The sequence below is a fragment of the Asterias amurensis genome, chromosome 13 (assembly GCF_032118995.1).
Source record: "Asterias amurensis chromosome 13, ASM3211899v1".
Lineage (NCBI taxonomy): Eukaryota > Metazoa > Echinodermata > Asteroidea > Forcipulatida > Asteriidae > Asterias > Asterias amurensis.
This window is the reverse complement of record NC_092660.1, coordinates 8079497-8102859: the sequence shown is the minus strand read 5'-3', so window position 1 is coordinate 8102859 and position 23363 is coordinate 8079497. Positions and strand designations below refer to the sequence as shown.

The window sequence follows — 23363 nt, the reverse complement described above, 5'->3', positions numbered from 1 at the left end:
GTGTTTGCTACAGTAATTTTATTCCAGAGGCCGTTGCCACCTACTCCTAGGGCTGAAACAGGGTCATCCACTTTACAGTCCATATGGATGTAGGCTAGGGTATCATCAATCCGAAGCCTGGCTGGTAGAGCAGAAAGGCACTACCTCCCCAATTTTACGTAGCAAGTGTCACGACCGGGACTCGAACCAACACTCTGTTGATCAAACACCAGAGCTTGAATCTGGTGCTCTTAACTGCTCGGCCATGACACGCCACAAGCGGTATACACATGATATAATACTATATAATATTATCTTATAAAAAAGCAACAATTGTGCATTATACCGATAGAATAAAGTGCTAAGAAAGAGTCACTGCACACTGCATAATCCACTGTATAGACATGCGCCTCTACATGGCCCTCTATAATAGTTGTGCACAGAGTGGATAGCTACAACTCCAATCCTAACTTACCATACAGGCCTTTGAAAACCCCTCAGACTGTGTGTGTGCGAATAGCAGCAAAAATAATCAACAAAAAAACAAATTAAAAATCACTGCCAGGGAAAGTAAGTTCGAAATGTTGTGCACAGTCAACCCTTGTTATAAGCAGTACTGTGATAAAGCGATGTTAGTTTTGCAACGTGGATAAAGAATATAACTTGTTTTCACCCTTATCATTAAAGGCACTGGACACATTTGGTTATTTTCAAAGACCAGTATTCTCACTTCATCCCAACATGTATGCATAAAATAACAAACATGTGAATTTGGGCTCAATTGGTCATTAAAGTTGCCAGAAAATAATGAAAGAAAAAACACCCTTGCTGCACAACTTTTTGTGCTTTCAGATGCATAATAAAGGGCTTCAGGCCTGCAGTCTTTTATTATTTGAGTGAGAAATTTCCAAAATAGATGTTAAGTTTGCATCGGGGATAAAGAATATTATTTTGGTTTTTACCCATACACCGATGTATCTTTGCACTGTACTTCAATACTCAGTACTTCCCCGAGTCCTGTGAAAAAATATCACAGGCATGTTACTCTGGTGGGGTTCGAACCCACGACCCTTGCAATTCTAGAGCAGTGTCTTACCAACTAGACTACCGAGGTTACTAAGAACTGCCTCTAGCTACCGGGCAATCTCGGTAGTCTAGTTGGTAAGACACTGCTCTAGAAATGCAAGGGTCGTGGGTTCGAACCCCACCCGAGTAATATGCCTGTGATATTTTTTCACAGGACTCGGGGAAGTACTGAGTATACAGTGCTAACACACATCGGTTTAAGGGTAAAAACCAAAATGAGAAATTACCTCTTTCTCAAAAACTTGCCGTTTCTCACAACGTTTTATACGATCAGTGCCTTTAAGAACTGTATACTTAGTACTTTCCCGATGCAAAACTAAACCCTATTACATCAGTGTGGTACCCTTTGCTATGACATAGGATTCAAACTGCCTGTAGTCAATGGGCTAGATTGTTGGTTTAGTGGAATGAAATCTGCACTAGCAATGTAATGGTCTTAGGTTTGAATTCCACCTGAGGAATTTGTCTGTGACTTTTTTTCACAATGGTGCAAGGGTAAAAACAAACAATATTGTTATAAAGAGGTTCTGCTTATAAAGATGTTTCTGAAGTCCTGAATCTTATTTTTGATGTGTTTGTTTTGCTGACATCTTATAACAACGTTGTTATTGAACAATGCATTTACCACTTTTATGGTCCAATAATCCATCTTTTCATATTAAACATCCTTTGTCCTCACCACGTTACTCCTATTGGTTCATAGCCACCAATTGTTTCTGAAATAGAAACTTTGATTGGCTGTAATTTTCCAGCTTCTTTCTGGATCCTTCCCTTAATCCCTTTCCCCTCTTTTTTTCTATAAATGGATATGTATTGTTTTATGCCTCTGAATAAGGTCCAGTTTGGATCGAAAGCTAAGGCTATCTACCCTACTCATTATAACAACGTTCCTGTTCTAAATAGGTAATTTGCCCAGTCCGAGCGATCTTGTTATAACAAGAGTCGACTGTAACTAACATTATATACTTCCCCATTACCTAGATGTATGTAAATGTTTAAGTTACCAAGTGTTTATATATAACCCTCAATATGTGAGTTAGTTAGTGTACTACCATACAATTTTAAACTGCAAATTACTACCCTTTTCCCCAAATTTTTTTTACAAATAAAATTCTTGAAACTGCAGTCACAACTTTAAGGTCATGTGGATAACCATAACAAATGTATTACAAATGGGGTGTTAATCAATTGTCAATAAACAGACTTGGCAGATTTAATTGTCAGTGGTCAATTCTCTGGTAAAAAAAACAAATTGTAATTGAAACAATTTGTACACGTTATCCCACTGCGTATAATGTCATAAATGCATCGAGAGTGATGACCTTGATTTGCGCTAAACTTGCACCAAAGAAACTTCACTCACGGGTATCTATACTAATAGTTTTCATTCAATTCAAACTTATTTTTATTTCCATACTTCATGAAAACAGAGTAAGAAAAAGCAAAAAGTAAAAAAATAGTAAGAAAAAGATGCCAAGATGAAAAGGATGCAAAGAAGAGTTTTGAAACAAACGATGCAGTAAAGTGAATTCTGAACCATACTGGCTGCTTACCATTTCTGTTATTTTCATCATCCCAAACTGGAAGGCATCAAAGATCAACTGTAAAAAAAGAAAAAAGGAAAAAAGTTATTAAATAAAAACTAATAAATCTCAGAATAATCTACTCAGAATCATCACAATTACAAAGATATAACAACGCTAATTTTGTAATATAAAAAGTTGTACATTTAGATTGGCTGCTAACAGCACACAGCACTTTTTAAACTATTGGTGCTATATCAAATGTTTAGACATTTATTTCAATATTGGCAACAACAAGAAAAGCATCAAATGCAATTCAACCATTATACAGGCTACAGAATTGAAACATACTGTACTATAACATGGCTAAAGATAAGGATTATAAAGTAATAGGTCTCATACTTCAAGCTCCACAATACCTTTACAGGAAAACATTGAATGTTTAAGTGCCTCGAGTGTCACTGAGTGACGGATATGAGTGCTATAGAAGAAGCAACTATTATTATTATTATTATTAAAGGGAAGGTATACGTTTGGTAATTGTCAAAGACCAGTCTTCGCACTTGGTGTATCCCACCATAAGCATAACATAACAAGCTTGTGGAAATTTGGGCTCAATCGGTCATCTAAGTTGCAAGAAGAAAAAACACCCTTGTTGGACGAATTTGTGTGCTTTCAGATAGGAATAAAAGATTATTTTCGTGAGAAATTACCTCTTTCTCAAAAACTACGTTACTTCAGTGGGAGCCGTTTCTCACAATGTTTTATACTATCAACAGCTCTCCATTGCTCGTTATCAAGTAAGGTTTTAAGTTAATATCTGTTTAGAGTAATTACCAAACGTGTACCTTCCCTTTAAAGGCACCTAGATATCCTAAAGACCAGTATTCTCACATATGCATAAAAACCTGTGAAAATTTGAGCTCAATTGGTCATCGAAGTTGCAAGAAAATAGTGAAAGAAAAAACACCCCAGTTGCACAAAAATGTGTGCTTTCAGATGCATAACAAAAGGCTAATATTTGAGTGAGAAATTACCTATTTCTCAAAAGCTACGTTACTTCAGAGGGGGCCGTTTCTCACAATGTTTTATACTATCAACAGCTCTCCATTGCTCGTTACCATGTAAGTTTTTATGCCAACAATCATTTGAGTAGTAACCAAAAGTGTCCAGTGCTTTAAAAGAGCCTAGCTCGTACCTACCTTTTCATCAGCATCTGTAGGTGGTGGAGGACTCTCTTGAGTCTCTTCCAGGCTAGTTGCAGGGACGGCTTTCTCTTTCTCCTTCTTGCCTGCTCTACTCTTGCTTCCCTTCTCAGCCTTGCCAGCTTGAGTCTGACTCGGGAAGAAGCCCTCGGTGGATGTTGGGCGTCGAGGGACCAGAGGAATTCTATGAGGGGGGATGAAAAGAAAACAAAGTTCATCCACACGAACGCAAAGCTGCCAGCATTTGCATCTTGCAATTAGGTAGATTTTGTACAACAATCAGGGATAAATTTAAAATTACATTTAACATAACACGAACAAATTTTCCATCACAGGGAGATTTTCAAATTTGTTCATTGGAATATGAAAAGATTGGTTTATTTTCAGCTGGCAGCTGCTCTGCTGTTGGTGACCTGCTGAAGGGGTTTCAACGTCAAATCCAGTTAGTCCTTTTCCAATAAATAAAGTTCTTGTGAAAGTTTTTACAGGTCTCATGTTAAAGATTGTAAAAAATATATTGTCTTTCATTGGCAACCATTAGAAATGCATTGAACACAGTGACAAAAACAAAGAAATCTATACTGCAATTTTTTTTCAAGTAGGTTTCAGTGACCTTTACCTAATGTTAAAGGTGTACTGTTTCAATCCCACACATCAAGAATCCCTCAAACTGAAGTAATACCCCGCGTAGGATTTTGGAGGATTCACTCACTTTGGTTTCTCCTCATCCGCCTCGTCCTTCACCTCCTCCGGTTGAGGTTCCTTTCCTTTTTTCCCCTTGGCAGACGGCGTCGTCGGTGTGATGGCCCTGGTGACCACCGTCTCGCTGGCCACGGCACTGGCCGGTGCCGAGCTTGGCCTCTCCGTGGCCGTAGACAGATCGATGAGCGGGATACGGACGAAGCTGGTGTCAAATTCTTCTGGGATCTTGCCCTCCATACCCTGGTAGTAATCCTTCAAGAGGCGTAGAGTGTCTTGGTAGCGATCTGTCTCGCACTGCGAGTCAACAAAATTAGGTGTTTTGATCCGATGATGCACAGAAAAATCATCTATCCTTTAAAGTACATTCTCAGGTTTTTATGTTTATTTTAACAGTATTAAACCATAGAAAGTAAATTTACCTGCATGAGAGTGAGAAAGTGGTTTGTAAAGATACTTAATTTATCTTCCAGCCACTCTTTAAAATAGTGTAAAGCAAGTTATAAGCCAATGGCAACGAACTGATTGTTAAGAAGGCCTAGCCTTTCTTTCAGCCGCTCTTTACACAGGTATGTTATCTGCATGAGGGTGTGCAAATGGGTGGTCAGGAGACCTAGTCTACGTGTACCTTCCAGCCCCCTGTAGATTAATTAACAGTAATACAAAGAAGTGACTGTTAAGAAGGCATAGTTTTTTCTCCAGCCACTCTTTACATGGGTACGTACCTGCATGAGGGTGAGGAAATGGTTGGTCAGGAGACCTAGTCTATCCTCCAGCCACCCTTCCTCCATGACAGCTGTTCGTTCAGTCTCTGCATCAATTTTCCGGCTGTCAGACATCTCCCACAGTTGCTCTTTGAGATCCTAATCAAAATTACAAAAATATGGTACAATTTAAAAAAAAAAGAGTTTTCATAAGCAACTAATTTATAAATTTCAGGTGGGTGAACACCTATTGTCCATCTTTTGTTTGTACTCTAACTTTCGGCAACATCTCCTGTGATTTTGTACAAAGTATCCAACTAAATAGACCTTTAGGACCCAGCAGCCGATTTAACGAAATACTAGGATTAATCCTATAATCAACATCTTCAGATACGGAACTGAACTCGTCCTAAGTCCTAAGATTAATCCCAAGTTAGGAAGAGTTTGGTGAAATCAACAGACTCAAGGCGCTTGAGCTTAACCGCTCGACCACGACATCCCAGGTACTCACCATGACCCTCTGGTGAAGCTCGGACCTCGTCTCCTCATCATCTCGCATATCCTCAGCGATGTCGTTGTATTCTTGCTGCCAGGCGGCCAGAAACTCCTGCTTGCCGTCTGGACGGCGTAGGTACTCTTCAAAATCGCGCCGCACCTTGTAGAAGTACTGGTAGATGTTCTCACGTTCCTCACGGATGTTATGGAAGATGTGCTTGGTGCTGGCGACGTACGTAGACTCGGTGTTCTCCCAGTGGGGAGCTAGGACACATGCCAGTGCCTAGTGAAAAAGAGATCATACGGACAGAATTAAAGACAAGTCCTTAAGAAATAAAGTCATGACTCTTTGACTCAAAGGAAAATGCTCCAATAGTTTAAGGGATTTGAGGCATTGCATGGTGAGGCATCAATGTATATTTGGTTTGCAGTAACACCATGTGTATATCTACTTGCTAGAAAGGTTATGATCTTTTTGAGAACTTGTCTAGCTTTATATTCTACTACCGTGGAGTAGATTTTTCGGAATTTGGGAGACTTCTCAGTTCTTAAAAAGAATTGGCCTGTTTATTAACTATTACCTGGGCAGAAGGTGAGGACTTCTCATTATTAACTTCACTGAAACAGTGACTGCCCTGTATCAAATTCATGTAATGCAGGCCATTTCAAGCTGTAAATTACAGGGGTTTTTTTCTTTAAAGAAATTGCAAATACAATTCTAGAAATAAAGAGGTCTGTGGTACCTCATCAATAGGTTCATCCACATATACCCAGTCATCAGATCCTGGCTGGGGTGGAGGGGGGCCAGTGGGTACTGGGGGCTCAGGTTCAGGCTCAGGCTCAGGGGTGGGTTCTCTCTTAGGCGACTTACGCCCCGACTTGCCTCGTTTCGGTGAACCTTAGAATGGAAAAAAAAAAAAAAATGTATATATCAAATAAAAAACTACAAGGTAAACTGACTGGGTTAGTTTGAAATACTTTGGGTTTGTACAAAGAAAAATTGAGTGTAGGCTAGCAGGACATGAACCTGGCTGTTGCTTCCCAGGCTGTACCATGCACTTGGGTGTGAGCCCTGGCTACACGGCAGATTACGGTTATATGGCTTCTGACTGACACCACTGACAGACTCTTTTTTTAAATTTTATTTTTTTATGCAAGTCGCCAGACACACAAGGCCTGAAGGTCACTTCAAGGTGTGGGCTACATGTATTTTTTTTTCCAGAGGCCGTTGCCACCTACTCCTAGGGCTGAAACAGGGTTACCCCTTTTACAGTCCATACGGATGTAGGCTTGGGTATCATCAGTCCGAAGCCTGGCCGGTAGATATTGACTAATAGGGAGACCATCAACATAGGGCTGGATAGCTCAGTTGGTAAAGCACCGGAGGTCATTGGTTCAAGTCTCACTCCAGTAAATTTTTTCTTTGTTTAAACCCAAAAATGAATTACACTACATTAGAATAAGGATGGTTTTGTACTTGAGCATGCAGTAAGGCACTTTTAATTAGTTAATTTTCTATGAAAAGGTTTGACATGTTTTGAAATGAATGAATTAAGGATGAATTATAGATGTTAAATTTAGATTGAGGTTAAATAAAATCATTTGTATTTTTAAGCACTGTATACTCAGTACTTTCCAGAGTCCTGTGAAAAGGATTCAGACTGCCTCTAGCTACCTAGCAAGATCAGTGGTAAGACATCTGCTCTACTTGTAGTGCAAAGGTTGTGGGTTAGAATTCAACTCAAGTAATGTGGCTGTAGATTTTGTTTTCACAGGACACAGGGAAAGTGCTGAGTATGCAGTGTTTAACACAAATTAATGTATAGAAACACCAATAACTGTCATTACTGTTGGTACTGTTAGTAAAATCCATACCAAGTCAACAAGAAAGAATCTACATGTACAGGTAGTTCCATGAGATGCAATTCTCAAGAGCAATTTGTGATTGGTTTTTGAGCTGCGATAAACGTTCTAATTTTTCTTTGCAGCTACAGGGTTCAGCTCATGGACCAATCAAGGAATTTGATCAAACTCCTGCACACCGCTCATGGTTTTTATGCATAATCTATGTAGTTGTGGGTAAAATAAATGATTTATATTTGCCCATAAAGATTGCCAACATTACACTTTATGAAGTCAAGTGGGAACTATAATAGACTGTGAGTATTCAAATTTCCGAGATTAAGTTGGTCCCAATTATATCTATATTGAGTTGAAAATAGAAAATGTGGTTGCAACATGAGAATTGTTGAAAGTGCAAAGTAGTGGTTGATAGTGCAGTTTAAAAAAAGGTAGATCCGTGTCACCATAACCGTGATCAACAAATTAATCTGAACAACATGAGAATTGTTGAAAGTGCAAAGTAGTGGTTGATAGTGCAGTTTAAAAAAAGGTAGATCCGTGTCACCATAACCATGATCAACAAATTAATCTGAACAACATGAGAATTGTTGAAAGTGCAAAGTAGTGGTTGATAGTGCAGTTTAAAAAAAGGTAGATCTGGTCACCATAACCGTGATCAACAAATTAATCTGAAAAGATTTGACTTGAATACAAACCTGATTTGCCTCTCTTTCCTTTAAACAAAACAAAAGTAACTCAGCATTAAAAAACGTTGATATTAATATAAGTAGAAATTAAATGAAAAAAAAAATAATTTAAGCTGATAAACAAATGACAAGTATGGGATTCGTGGCATTGCATGGTGAGGTATCAATGTATATTGGTTTGCGGTCACACCATGTGTATATCTACTAGCTGCGTAGATTATGCTTTTTGAGATTATGTGTTGCTACATATTCTACTACTGTGGGTTAGATTTTCAAGAACTCTGGAGACTTCTTAGTTCTGAAAAGAACTGTCCTGCTTTTTAATTACTACCTGGGCGGAACGTTGGAAATCGATCGGGACTACTATTTTCGCTTAATTGGTCAAGGGGACTTCTCGTTATTAACTTCACTACCATGGAGTGAGTTCTTAATTTGTCTCAACATTTCGACTAGCCTGCTCTAGTCATCATCAGGATGTAAGTTCCTGGGAAATACAGTAACCTTGAATGGGTTTGAACCCTCAACCCTAGAAAACAAATGTAGGTGAGAACTTCTAAAGTAAGTACCTTTCCCCCCCGATGGTGATCTCTTGGCACTCCCCGATCGGGAGCCTTCCTTCTTCTTCTCTCTGTCCCTCTTCCCCTTGGGTGATTTATCCCGCTTGGGGGATTCACCTCGCTTGGGGGAGTTACCTCGTTTTGGGGAACCTCGTTTCGCTGACCCGCTACGCTTGGCCGAGCCTGTCATGAAGTATGTAATAATAATAATAATAATAATAATAATAATATAATATAATAATTTATAGATTTATAAAGCTACATTCTACAATACATTAGTCATGGTGCTTCGGCAATAGATGAAACAGATGTACAATGATTAAACATTGTGAAAACTCATTGCTATGAACAGATACAATATGCTTACAGTATGTAAAGAGCAGAGTCTCTCAATGTTTAAAGTTCAACATATAATTTGTGCCAGAATCCATGGAATTCATAAAACAGTACAGCCATCAGAGTCTATTCAATCTGTTGTAGATCAGTTGGTAGAGCGCCGGCACATTAAACCAGAGGTCTTCAGTTCACATCCAGCTCTAGTAAATTTTTCTTTGTTCACCCCCCCCCCCAAAAAAAAAAACCCCAAAAAACATAAAAAAATTATCCAGCCAGTTTCCCTTGTGATCATTGCTAAATAATATCTGAACCAAGTCAGCAGTTTTAATAATAATTTCTACTCTCTGATTTTACAGCAACTTGCATCCAGACTCAAAAGACAAAACAGCCTTACCTGCTCGAGAACCTTTGGGAGAGCCTGGTGCTACAGTGGGTATAGAGTCCTTACCAGCTTCAGACTGGAGGCCATCGCCAGGCTACCATAAAAAAAAATAATCAATATATTACGTTACCAAATGAAAAAACAATAAAACCTGAATGCATTTGTTTCCTTCCGCGTCTAAGACGTTTCTTCATTGTCCGCTCTGATGTTTCCTTTAGGATGCTTTGCCAGTTTTTATAAGTAAGATATTTTTAAATAAAAATGTTTCTTAAAAGAAATGTAAAGAGGTCCATACCTGTGCATCACCAGGCAGTGTGGCCATCGAGTCCATGCCTTCAGTGGGTTGGGTCGTAGGGGCTTCCGATACTGTCCCCGCTATACTGCCCTCGGTGGCAGCTTTCAGACGATCCTCCTCACTCTTGTCTGCCTCTTCCTTTGCTTTCTCGATCTGGAGTGGAAGATAGTAGAGAAGACATATCTCAACTGTCATGTCGGTGTGTCAGTGTAAAAACATCATTTTGTAACTTAGCTTTCTCCCCCGACTCCTCTGCTCATCTTTAGTTCTCTTTTTGTTTTGCTTTTAGCTGATCCTTAATTTGTTCCAAAACCTCCAAACCACTTCTCTAGTTAGTAATAACTAGTTTTACACTAGTGTCCAGGTCATTGGGCCGATAAAATCCCACCAATCTTTGTTAGCTCCCTTGAGAGTATAAAGCCCTGGTGCTCCTAAGCATTTTTTCAAACAAAATATCAGTTAAGCCACAACCTAGTTTGGACCCATCCTTACTCAACATTAAAACAAAAGTCTCTTTATTACCTTTTCTTTTGTCTCAATCATGATCTCCTCTACCGTCTTATAAGCATCCTCCTGCTCAGAAGCGACGTCCGCTTTACGCAAGATTCCAAAACCTCCAAACCACTTCTCTAACTTCTTCCAAGAGTCCTGGAAGCCTGTAAGTCTGTCAGTAAGAAAATAAACAGGAATATTACAGAATTTTTTTTTTTTAACGCAAGATTCCCAAACCTCCAAACCACTTCTCTAACTTCTTCCAAAAATCCTGGAAGCTTGTAAGTCTGTCAGTGAAACAGGAACATTACAGATTTTTTTTTTAAACAAAACTGCTGGCAGTGTAAGAACTTTATGTAATCCACCATATATACATAAACTGACAAACCTGTAGAAGTTTGAGATCGATCGGCCATCTTGGTCACGAAAAAATAGTGGAAAAAAAAAACGATGACACATTTTGCATTTTGGTGTAGGCGCCTTTTTTAGACACTTAATCAATACTTACCGATGTTGAATCTGTTCTTGATCGTGAGCTGCATCCTTCACAGCTGAGACTTTCTCTTGTTTGCCGACCCCGGTGCAGCTGCCATCTGGAGGGGGTCTAAACTCCTGTTGGTACTGCTCCCCTGATTGACTCGCATCTAAATATGAGAATTAATAATAATCACTAGTTCTTATAAAGCATATTTTACATAACATATCAATGCGCTTTACATAAGTGCCCTGGTTATTGGGCCAATAATTTTCCTATAATCTTTCTCAGCTCCCTGGGGAGTATCAGCCCTGAGCTGCCTGTAAGGTGCTTGTGGCTTTTCATACAGAATATCAACCTCTACCCTAGCCTTGCTCAAGGCAGTCGCATTATTCGCTCCAAAAAGAAGCCGCTTTAAACCCACCCGTATACCCTAGTGTGGTGCGTGCGATCACACCGCATGACCCACCCGTATACACACTGTCACATCGTACGACTACTGAGTCATCCGCACTCGTACCACTCATCGCATGCGGAGGCCGTCAGGCCGACAGCCTTGTCGGGTCTGTAACTTCCGGGTTTAATGTGTTGTATTGAAAAATTTCCACAAGTGGAAAAAAATGGGGGGGCTCTCGGATATGCTAGTATGCAGTTCATGAATATGTATATCTTTCGTCAGACCTATCAGACAACGGGCATTATGGTAATGAGCTAAATGTGGGAACTCTTCGCTTATTATAGTAATGAGGTCAGTGGCTTCAACACAGACCCTACAAGGTTTTCGGCCTGACGGCCTCCGCATGCGGATAGTGTACGGGGGCATCGTGTCGTGCGATGTTACGCACAGTGAATACGGGTGGGTTTTTATACAGCGGCGTTCTTTTTTCGGAGTGAATAATTCGACTGCCTTGAGCAAGGCTACCTCTACCCTCACAGGTACCCATTTATACCCCTGGGTGAAGAGAAGCAAGTATAGTATAAGCATCTTGCTCAAGGACACAAATGCCATGACCAGGATTCAAACCCACACTCCGATGACTTATCCACAAGAACTTGAATTTGATGCTCTTAACCACTCGGCCATGACACCCTACAAGTTTGACCCCAATATATAAATCAAGCTTACATGTACGTCCTGCAGCTCTTTTCAACACCAGTTCATCCGGAGCTTCAAACAGCACAACGAGGTCAATACCACTGACTGGTGGCGGAGGATCCTTGGGTGGGTTAGGGTCCAGGGCAAGACGACTCTGCCTCAGCTTAGCTCGGGATGGCTTGGCGTTGGCGTCGTAACCACTCAAGGCTTTCTCCAAGAGCTTGGCCTGGGCTACGGTGGATGGGAAGCCGTCCATGATCCAACCGTGCTCCTCTTGTGTGCGTCTGTTTTTATTCAGTGAAACAAAGTCTTGATTAAGAGGATAAAAGAGTGGCGAAGTCTTGAAGGGTAGATCAAGTTTGTTTGCCATGGCATGAATCCCTACTCACTGTGAATGAAGATGTATGTAATATACATTACATGTAGAAGTTTCAGCTTCATTAGTCAAGAAAAGAAAAGTAAAAACCACAGGGCAATGTTTTCAGGAGAGTCGCGTAGTATTGTTTTACATGCTAAAATAATTTTTGTGACATTGTTTTACTCATTTCTCAAAAACTACAGCATCTCAGCAAGTCATATTTTAAGGGAAGATTTTTTCCATCATTCTGTCATTATCTTCAAACTGTGTCAGTAAAAAGGTAAATCGGTACCCAAACCCAGAAAGTTCTCATCTCTGCACAACGTAACCAGGATTTATTTTCAGCTGAACTTTGAACTTTGAACTTACTTGACAGCCTCGACCATGATCTCAACTAGAAGCTCATCTTTGACTGGTTGACCTTTGCGAAGGAACTTGGAGGCCAGCTTGCCGAGCTTGGCACGGGCAGTCGGCTATAAATCAAAGTACATGGGCAAAAGGAAGTTGTCATTTGCATTCCATTATGCATACTGTTTAATTTGGAAATAATGGTATTATTGATTTGATAGTCCTGCATAAAATATCCAACTCAATACATATATTTATGTAGTTGGAGTATACATTTCTTTTAGCCTGGAAAATAAAAAATTCCAGTGCTATATTTATTTTCATATATGACAGTTACTACCCTGACGGTCTTCCACTAATCAAATGACAAGAATCTATACGTGAGTTAAATAATGTTTGTTGCTGCTTGTTCCCTGCCATTAAAAATATTTTAACTTCCAGCAAAAAGAAAAAAAAACACCAATTCCACATATTTGTTATCGTGTGAGGGCGCTCTCAAAATAATACTATTGTCTAGATCAATGGTCTAGTCAATGGTATACCATTGACTAGACCAATGGTGTTAAAGACACAGGACATGCTGGACACTGTTGGTAATTGTCCAAGACAAGTCTTCTCACTTGGTGTATCTCAACATATGCATAAAATAACAAACCTGTGAAAATTTGAGCTCATTTGGTCGTTGAAGTTGCGAGATAATAATGAAAGAAAAAAACACAAAGTTGTGTGCTTTCAGATGCTTGATTTCGAGACCTCAGACTCTAAATTTGAGGTCTCAAAATCAAATTCGTGTAAACTTACTTCTTTCTCGAAAACTACATCGCTTCAGAGGGAACCGTTTCGCACAATGTTTTATACTAACAACCTCTCCCCATTACTAGTTACCAAGTAAGGTTTTATGCTAATAATCATTTTGAGTAATTACCAAAAGTGTCCACTGCCTTTAAATTGTATACCATTGATAGTATTTACCATTGACTATCCAATGGTAAAAAAAACCTGTTCCAATACACAATTGACTTTAATGGTAGATTTTCAAAGGTAAATTTTCACTAGTAATTGTAGTAGTCAACCGTTTTTTTTTTTTTTAATTCAGAAGAGTCATTCTTCGCCATTTTAGAATCCCTTTATGAATTTTTAGAGTTTGAAAACATGAAGACCTTACCTCTGGTTTGGGCGGTCCCTTCTTCTTGGTTGGGCTGGGTGGTTTCTTGCCGCTACCCTTAACATCACTGGCTTCCGCGTCCTTGAGTTTCTCAGTCACTGGGGCTCCATCTCGGCTCACCTCCGATTTCTCTTCATCAACTGAAGAAAAGAATAAATCAAAAATGCTAAACTATTGGAAAATAATTTCGTAAAAGATGCTGTCTAGGAAAGTCAGTGACACATTAATTTTGTCAAAGCAAATTTTTGTTCTAGAATTTTGAATAGAGAAGCCATCAGGGCCAAATTTTATGGCTCAGCTTATCGCAAAAATCTGCATTTTTAAGCCATTGGACACTTTCTGAACAGAAAAAAATTAAAAGCTTACAGATTTACAAATAACTTACAGGGTTTACATAAGGCAATGGTGAAAGACTTCTCTTGAAATATTATTACATGAAATGCTTTACTTTTTGAGAAAACAAATAAAACAATATCAATTCTCGATATCGAGAATTACGGATTTATTTTAAACACATGTCATGACACAGCGAAACGTGCGGAAACAAGGGTGGGTTTTTCCCTTTATTTTCTCCTAACTCCGATGACTGATTGAGCCTAACTTTTCACAGGTTTGTTATTTAACATATAGGTTGTGATACACCAAGTGTGGGCCTTGGACAATACTGTTTACCGAAAGTGTCCAATGGCTTTAAGTAAAGAATGCCTTGTATTGTGGAGTACACACGCACACATAGCAATAACTCATAATGCTTTTGTAAGCGCTGGTTCTTTGCTGACAGCATTTAGCATAGCCAAAATATTGGGAACAGAAGGATTTTGAATTTCAGTTGTTGTTCAATTGGGCGCTAGCTTAATTCATTGAGTTTTAATAAATATGATTCTTACAACATGCAGGTCATTTTTGTATTAGGATCAGATCAGATGAGTCAAACATTGAGAAAAACAAGGTGGTTTCTATAAATAAAGAAAAACTTCACCATGCTAAACAAAAATAATTACAATAGATGTTAAATTTGCATCAGGGATAAAAAATATTAATTTTGGTTTTTACCAAAACATGTGTACACCGATGTGTGTTACCACTGTATACTCAGTACTTTCCCGAGTCCTGCGAAAAAATATCACAGGCATATTACTCAGGTGGGATTCGAACCCACGACCCTTGCAATTCTAGAGCAGTGTCGTACCAACTAGACTACCGAGATTGCCTGGTAGCTAGAGGCAGTTCGAATCCTATGTTTTTATACATAATACGATATATAATAGATGTTAAATTTGTATCGGGGATAAAAAATAATAACATTGTAGTTACATTGTACAAACCTTTTTCTTTGGTATCTAAGCTTGTAATCATGGAGTTAGGAGTGGCTGGTATCACAGTGACTGAAAGTAAAAGTTAAACAAATCATCAACAAACATCCTAATGTTATAACTGTAATTTTTAATTGACAAGAAATATTAAACAAACTACAGTCTAGAGTGTTCTAAGAGGAATATCAAATCCAGCTTCAGGCCTAGAAATCCGACGCGAATCTGCGAAGATTCGCGCCCGGCGAGGACGCCGCGAATCTGAGTGGATTCGCGTGAAATTGCCAGCATTTAGAAAGGGAAAATCACTTTCTCAGCTTTATATTATGGTCAACATGAATATATTTGTACTTAGACCCACTATTTTTATTTTTTCAATTCCGTTTATCCGACACAAAGTTAGTTTTTTAAACCACTCACGTCGCTGACGAGTCGAGTCGTCGTCAGATCCTTAACCCTAAACGGCCGTCATCGTTTGTCACACACCACGCACCCTGCTTGTAATACACGATAAGTCGTCGGTAAACACCAGCCAAGGACCGAAACAATTATTGGTTCCAGCCGCAAAAACGAACCCCAGTACATTTTGTTGTATCCTGTCCGCGGATTGGTTGATAGAGCAAAAGATCCCGTTTTGGACCAATAGTCTCACTGAATCAATCTGCTTTGATACACGTGAAAAAACACGATGCACAAACCACATGGTACTGACACACACACGGTCGACCAAAGTACATTCTAACCAACATTCTGCACGCTGTGATTGGCCGTTGACGGCAGTTTTATTTCATATTCATGATCTTCTTGACTAGAATTCAATGCAGTACAAGTTCACGAACGGAGTAAAGAATTGCTGCACGCTGTGCATTACGCCTGCAGATTGTGCACAATGCACAGCCTTGGAGAAATTCTAATAACATGAACAACTTTTGCCGACAGAGGGCGATGCGGGGCAAAGTTCATTGAATTATTTCTCAATGACCGATCGTTGATTCTCAAAGATTTCGTTGCAAACGGAGTTCAAGACATGTTTAAAACAACTGATCCTCACACCACGACTTCATTAAATGATTTTTGATGGAAAACGGATAATTTAGGGCATGAATTAAGAGATAAAATCGTCCAAAAACGCAATTCTAAGGACTTAACGTTATGACGTGATTTTTTTTTTTTTTTTTTAAAGTTACGTTTCAAAATTTGGTGTATTCAATACATGCGGGCTCTTGGTGGGCGATTGAAACAAAAAGTTAAAGGAAACCCCTGGTATGTCTTCTTATAATTACTTTATTTTCATAACACTTCATATAGCAAATATTCATGTAAAAACATATGCAATATAACAGAAACTCTCCCCAAAATATGCAAGAATCTTCCCCGAAATTAGGGAGAATCTTGGATTCTCGCGAGATTCTTCAGCGGGAATCCATTTGGATTCTCGCGGATTCACGCGAACTTCTAGGCCTGTGCTTTCAGCTCCTCTGAATGGACTTAAGCTTTGATTGGGGCAAAGTTTATCTTAATGTCCACAGGCATGAGAGGCTGATTACTACAAGCCTCGGCATATCAAACCAGCATCCTTTTCTTACTGTATAAACCACCAAAAACACGTCAAAGTGGACTTTTATAAACAGTCATAGATTGCAGAAATCATTGCAAGCTCGCTTGAGCTTGCAGCAAACTCATTAGCCTTTTTGAGGTATGGTGGACGTGATACGCGCGAGTCACACGCAGCGACTGATGCCACGCTCACCATGTTTGTGGTCATAAGGTTTACGTGTAAACGCCGGGTCGCCTAAAATGCGCACTTCACAGAATAACACACGTTCTATTTCTAGTGGTCAATACGCACAAATTTACCACAACTTTACAGTGTTGTAGCATTGTGTCTGCCATACCTCAAAAAGGCTTGAGATAGCCACAAGCTTAACTTGCCGCAATCTGGATTTTCCGTTTGGGGAACCACTTTTATTCAGTTGTTTAGAGCGATTGTTGAGCCTTCAGTTAGTGTGATGTTTAAAAGGGGGTGCTATTGACATAGTTTGAGAAAAACACGGTTGAACGTGTTCTTTATTTTGCTTGTATAAAAGTTAATCTGTGCACCGAAGGGTTACACTTCTCTGTTCTGTAATGCTGTGTTTTTGACAGTACGGAAATAACAATACTTTGTCTTTTGAACAATGCCTCTATATTTGCCTATATTTCATTGTGCTTCATATAATTATTGTTCTAGTAGTTCTTTGTTCAATAGACCTCTACATTTACTTTTATATTACATTTTGCAAGAGGGAAATCTCAAGTTGAAATTGAATTCCAATAAATATTTTGGACTCACCATCTCCAGGGGTGCTGGGCTGCCCAGAGGCGAGCTCATTGCTTGATGAGATGTTCACTACTGGTTGTGGTTCTCCCTCTGCCCCCTCCACTGGTTCCCCCTCCTGAATAAAAAGGAATAATCTCACTTATTAGGAAACTGCTATGCTTTGATACTAACACTTACACTCATAATTAAGAATCCATGGTGAAGAAAACCATAAACATAAAATACTAACTACATGTGAAAATATTTGACACAACTTAAGCCCGGTTTATACTTCCTGCGGATGCGAATGCGATATGAATGTTGACGTCACATATTCACAACAAATACTTCGCAGGGATTGAGTTGTGCTGCGAAACAAGAGTTGTGAAGCCCAAATTCACGTCAAATTTGCATTCGCAAGAAGTAAAAACCGGGCTTAATGCCTTTAGTTGTGGTTTAGCTCTTGTGCTTAAGCAGCTCTATGACATTTGACCCACGGCTTGAGTCTGGCACTCTTAACCATTCAGCCACGACATGCCATAGCATAATAAGGGAAGATTGCAAAAATGCTAATAATAACAGCTTACCGGGAGAGCTGGAGGTGGTATCTCCATGACTTCTCCTGCCTTGTATGCATCTACTGCATCTCGGACAAGCTCATCAACGTCCAGAACAGCTAAGCCATGCTCTATAATAGCAAGATGCAAGAAACATGTGTAATAGGTATTTGAACAGACGGGGCACCAACATTGTACATCACAGAAAAGCGAGCGCGATGGTTAATAATAATAATAACAATAACTCATTTTTATATAGCGCTTTTCACACCCGGAGGGCGTCCCAAAGCGCTTCACATTATTACCCCTGGCCACTGGGCCTTAAATCACTCCTTAAACCATCTCAGCTCCCTAGTGGGGAGTAAGCAGCCTGTGCAACATTAATATGCGCTACTCGGCTAAATCAATCACAAGAACCATCTCTGCCCTCACACAGGTACCTGTTTACCCCTGGGTGGAGAGAAGCAATTATAGTTAAGTGTCTTGATCAGGGACACAAGTGTCATGACTGGGATTCGATGGTTGACTTATCTATTTGATCTATTCTCTTTAATAAAAATCCAGGTTCTTATTGGAAGTTAAATATCTGTGTGGTTTCCTAAAGTGTTTATTTGCAAGCAAGCACCAGTTTCATCAAAGATCAAACTATTAAAGGAACATTACAGAATTGGTTTTGCTAACAAAACAGTTGCTGACAGTGTAAGAACCTTTTTGTAATTCACCATATACATAAACTGACAAACCTGTTGAAGTTTGATATCGATCGGCCGCCTGGGTGACGAGAAAATAGTGAAAAACTTATTGCACATTTTGCATGACATTGATGCAAACAAAACAATTAATAAAACGCTCACTGAGCAATAAACTCCAAACGCAAAATTAAAATTATTTATTTCTCATCAAATATGACATTTCAGGCAGAAATATTTCAAGGGATGTTTTCTACTACCATCATCATTAGACCGTGTAAGTTTGATGTAAATCTGTGATCTTCACGATTTTGTTTTCTTACCAATTCTGTAACGTTCCTTTAAACAATGTGTGTATTTCTAAAAATTATTTGGATCATGGTAATTCTTTAACAACCCAATTTGAATGCTGCTTTTGCTCCAGCTCCCCAAAAAAGTAGAACATAAAAACAGAGATATAAAGGATTTACCATCAGCCAAACTGGCAGCCACAGATGATTTTCCAGTGAATGCTTTGCCGAGGAAGCAAGCCTTGACTGGGAAGGGTGGGATTTCTGGAGCCGCTGGGGGTGGCTGCAAATAGATGAATCAAATTAAATTGAATTGATAAATGCACTGCATCATCTGGGAAAGAAACTGAGCTGGGCCCAATTTCATTAAACCCGGTCAGCACTTGCCAAGCACAGAAAAATCTTGCTTAGCAGAATCATGTTATTAGTTGTTATTCCATAAATTTGATGTTGTTGTGATCCAATTTTGGCTTAGAAAAGAAATTGGCTAAGCAATATTTTTTTGCTTACATGCTTTTGAAAATTGGGCACCAAAGCCAAAATTTCATTGCCCTGCTAACTGCAGTATTCCGCGTGTCTCACTTTCCAAATGTCTGTGCTTGCTGTGTGAGCAAAGAATGTATAGTAACATGAAGTAATATGAACTAAGCAAAATCTGTTTACTCTCATATGAACTTTATTTCCTTATTGATTGAAACTATTATAAATGAATTCCAGCAAGGAATAGTCTTCTTTCAAGCTGGTCTTTAAAGGGAAGGTACACGTTTGGTAATTACTCGAAACAATTATTAACTTAAAAGCTGACTTGTTAACGACCATTGGAGAGCTGTTGATAGTATAAAACAATGTGGGAAACGACTCCCTCTTAAGTAGCATAGATTTTGAGAAAGAGTTAATTTCTCACTAAAATAAAAAAAGACTTTTAGCCAGAAGTATTTTATTCCTATCTGAAAGCACACAAATTCGTCCAACAAGGGTGTTTTTTCTCTCATCATTTTCTCACAACTTCGATGACCAATTTAGCTCAAGTTTTCACAGGCTTGTTATTTTATGCTTATGTTGGGATACACCAAGTGAGAAGACCGGTCTTTGACAATTACCAAACGTGTAACTTTCCTTCAAAGGGAAGACGTGGAGATTAAAAAAATCTCAGGCTTACCGTGGGTGGAGAGACGATACTGAAGATCCGAGCCAAGATGTGACCGAGTACCGCATTGTTCTTCTGAGGACCTGCGATATCACAATCAGGAGGCGGCTGCCACTCACCAATCATGCTCTATAAATAAGAAATTGAAAACTGAAATCACTCAAAGTTGATTTTGGGTTTAACAATGAAAAATTTTCTGGAGTGAGATTTGAACCAACGACCTCTGGATAAACGTGCCGGCGCTCCGCCAACTGAGCTATCCAGCGCTATGTTGGCAGTCTCCTTGTTTTTCAATATCTTTGTTTAGGGGTGCCAGTCAGAATCGTTAGCTGCCGTATAGCCAGTGATCACAAACATGTTTACAATACAGCCTGGGAAGCGGAAGGGGATGCAACTTTTATAGAAATCATCCTTTACAGAAATTATATGAGGAGCTGAGTTCTGGTAGGTCCAGAAGTCTAAACTTTTTTCCTATCACATTCTATTCATATTTTTATGGCAGCCAGTAACTTTTTCTCTTGTTTTTTTTTTGTTTCATGAAGTAATTTTTTTAACATGCCCTGGTGTAAATACAGTTTTGAGTTTCATAGTGTAAATATTGTTTATTTCTATAGCATTATTTGTTGTTCTATTATTTTTACAAATATATTTACTGTTGTGAGCATGTTCGATAAAGCAAATATCCGTTTTATGGACAATAAATATTTAATTGAATTGAATTTTTAATTTAAGTTGACAAAAGATAAGTCTTAGTGCTTTGTGAAATCGAACCCTGGCTTGAGTCACGGGGGACCATGTAGAGGAAAACTTACCCTGTACTCGAGGAAGTCACCTTCATCAAGTAGCACTTGACGTTCTTTTTCTATTAGCTGGTCCTCTTCAGACTGCACTGGTTCCTCTTCCTTCGGTTCCTATTAAATAACAAACCATACATATGGTTACCTAAATTTTACCCGTCCTTTATTTGATTGTTATTTCAGGATTACAACAAATGTTAGTCTGAGAGATAAAACAAGGTAGTGGTAGCGCTTAAAGGAACGTTACAGAATTGGTAAGAAACAAATATCGTGAAGATCACAGATTTACATAAAACTTACATGGTCTAATGATGATGATAGTTGAAAACATCCCTTGAAATATTTCTGTCTGAAATGTCATATTTGATGAGAAATAAATAATCTAACTTCACATTTGGAGTTTATCACTCAGTGAGCGTTTTATTTTTTTTGTTTTGGCATCAATGCAGTGCAAAATTTGTAATCAGTTTTACACTATTCTCTTGTGATATCAGATGGCTGATTGATCTCAAACTTTTACCAACTACAGGTTTGCCAGTTTATGTATATGGTGGATTAAATAAAGTGCTTACACTGCCAGCAATTGTTTTTTTAGCCAAACAAATTCTGTTATGTTCCTTTAAACCCTAACTGAAAACACAAAAAAAAATGATGAAGTAGTTGTTGCTACGAAAGCTTATTCACAGAAAATGCACATGATAATAACTGCATGAACTTACAATAGTTTGCTCATAGAGTGGTTTGCCAGACGTGAAGAGTAGTTTCCATTCTCTCATCAGCTTTGCAGGAAGTTGCCTGCAACAAAATTTTTTAAAAGTTTGAAAAATAAACAAACAAGAAATTAAAATAAAGGTAACAAGTTTCAAGCTTTGGTGTTTCAGGCGACTACTAAATATCAAATGGCATGACTATACAACTAATATTCAGTGTATTGGAGAAAGTCCATAACCCAAAAGCTTAGTTAACATCATACTAAAGAAGAAGCTGGAGTATTTTGGCCATACTACAAAAGAGACGGGGGAAATCTTGAAAAGCAGTGCATGGACGGATGTGTTGCTGTTATTGGTTCTAATGGGGCCAATTTCATGGCTCTGCTTACAGCCAAATTCTGCGCTTACGATCACGATTCCCCACTAACCTGCAAGCGTCCAATTTCTTCGCTAGCCTTGTAAGCGTAGAATGCCTAGTTTGTAGAGTACGCAAGCGCAGAAGCCAAAATTCGCCACTAACCAGTGAAATACGCTTGCCGTAAGCACATAATTTCCTGCTTCCGTAAGCGCCGATTCTGTGCTTACGGTAAGCAGAGCCATGAAAACTGGCCCTGTTTGATGCGTAATGAAATAAAAGAAAACAAACTTACTTCTCAGTGAGCTCCCTGTACTTGCCGACCTTACAGGCAAAGTCCACCACATCCAGTAGGATATCCCTGCAGATGTTATAACGTTTCCTGTACTTGGCCTCTGCTCGATCCTCTGCAATCTTATCGTGGAGTTGTTTGTCTCTTTTAGTCTGCTCAATGTACTCAAGCTTGGCTAGACGAGCCAGCTCCTATAATATGAAGTAAACATCACAAGGGCATGTCTTAAGGCAAGTCCTTTTAAAGGCAGTGGACAATGGTGGACACTATTGGTAATTACTTGAAATAATTATTAGCATAAAACCTTACTTGGTAATGAGTGATGGGGGCTGATAGTATAAAACATTGTGAGAAACGGCTCCCTCTGAAGTAGCGTGATTTTATAGAAAGAAGGAATTTTTCCACAAATTTTATTTGGAGACCTCAGAATTAGATTTTAAGGTCTCGAAATCAAGCATTTGAAATCACACAACTTTGTGTGAGAAAGGTGTGTTTTTCTTCCATTATTGTCTCGCAACATCAACAACCAATTGAGTTTAAATTTGTACAGGAGGTTTGTTATTTTGTGCATTTGTTGACATACACTTTGTGTGTTTTTCTTTCATTATTATCTCGCAACTTTGACTACCAATTAAGCAAAAATTTTCACATGTTTGTTATTTGATGCATATATTGAGATACACTAAGTGAGAAGACTGGTCTTTGACAATTACCAATAGTGTCCAGTGTCTTTAAGGCAAGTTCTTTTAAATCTTCTTTCTCCAAATTTGCATCTTAGCTTCCCCTCTTAAGTAATTCGACCACGTTTACTTCTTAATCCCTCTTTAATTTGTATCACTTCTGAATGAAATGTTCTGCTGCCATCTTTTTCGCTAATTATGAACGATGACTAGAGCAAGCTAGTCGAAACATTGAGACCAATTTAAGAAGAACTGACTCCGCGGTAGTACAGTTTATCACGATCCTATAAACTAAAGTAGTTATCTCGGCCTATTTGATATACCATCTGGCTGGGTAATAGTTCATAAGCCGGACAGTTCTTTGCAGAACTGAGAAGTCTCCCGAACCCTCGAACATCTACTCCGCGGTAGTAGAATAAAGCAAGACAGTTCTCTAAGAACAAACTCTACCTGGCATGTAGATACACACATGCTGTTACCCCAAACCAAATAT

The 23363-nt window shown here is 38.9% G+C and overlaps 1 protein-coding gene across 2 annotated transcripts in view; it reads right to left on the bottom strand.

The window, feature by feature from the left end:
* LOC139945867 (sperm flagellar protein 2-like) overlaps positions 1 to 23363 on the bottom strand; it is a 43844-nt gene that overhangs the window by 13369 nt on the left and 7112 nt on the right. The window contains exons 9-31 of one of the 2 annotated variants that reach the window (XM_071943365.1): positions 22194 to 22381; positions 21553 to 21628; positions 20849 to 20947; positions 20049 to 20165; positions 19070 to 19172; positions 17941 to 18041; positions 17387 to 17489; positions 15070 to 15129; positions 13745 to 13884; positions 12601 to 12704; positions 11904 to 12157; positions 10811 to 10946; positions 10333 to 10474; positions 9811 to 9963; positions 9528 to 9609; positions 8807 to 8980; positions 8250 to 8267; positions 6435 to 6589; positions 5708 to 5974; positions 5218 to 5355; positions 4506 to 4789; positions 3791 to 3977; positions 2619 to 2666 (exon numbers count right to left, since the gene is read on the bottom strand). In XM_071943365.1, coding sequence (XP_071799466.1) covers positions 2619 to 2666; positions 3791 to 3977; positions 4506 to 4789; positions 5218 to 5355; positions 5708 to 5974; positions 6435 to 6589; positions 8250 to 8267; positions 8807 to 8980; positions 9528 to 9609; positions 9811 to 9963; positions 10333 to 10474; positions 10811 to 10946; positions 11904 to 12157; positions 12601 to 12704; positions 13745 to 13884; positions 15070 to 15129; positions 17387 to 17489; positions 17941 to 18041; positions 19070 to 19172; positions 20049 to 20165; positions 20849 to 20947; positions 21553 to 21628; positions 22194 to 22381 — 3129 coding nt within the window. The remainder of the gene's footprint in view (positions 1 to 2618; positions 2667 to 3790; positions 3978 to 4505; positions 4790 to 5217; positions 5356 to 5707; positions 5975 to 6434; positions 6590 to 8249; positions 8268 to 8806; positions 8981 to 9527; positions 9610 to 9810; positions 9964 to 10332; positions 10475 to 10810; positions 10947 to 11903; positions 12158 to 12600; positions 12705 to 13744; positions 13885 to 15069; positions 15130 to 17386; positions 17490 to 17940; positions 18042 to 19069; positions 19173 to 20048; positions 20166 to 20848; positions 20948 to 21552; positions 21629 to 22193; positions 22382 to 23363) is intronic. The other variant, XM_071943366.1, reaches the window with a different exon arrangement.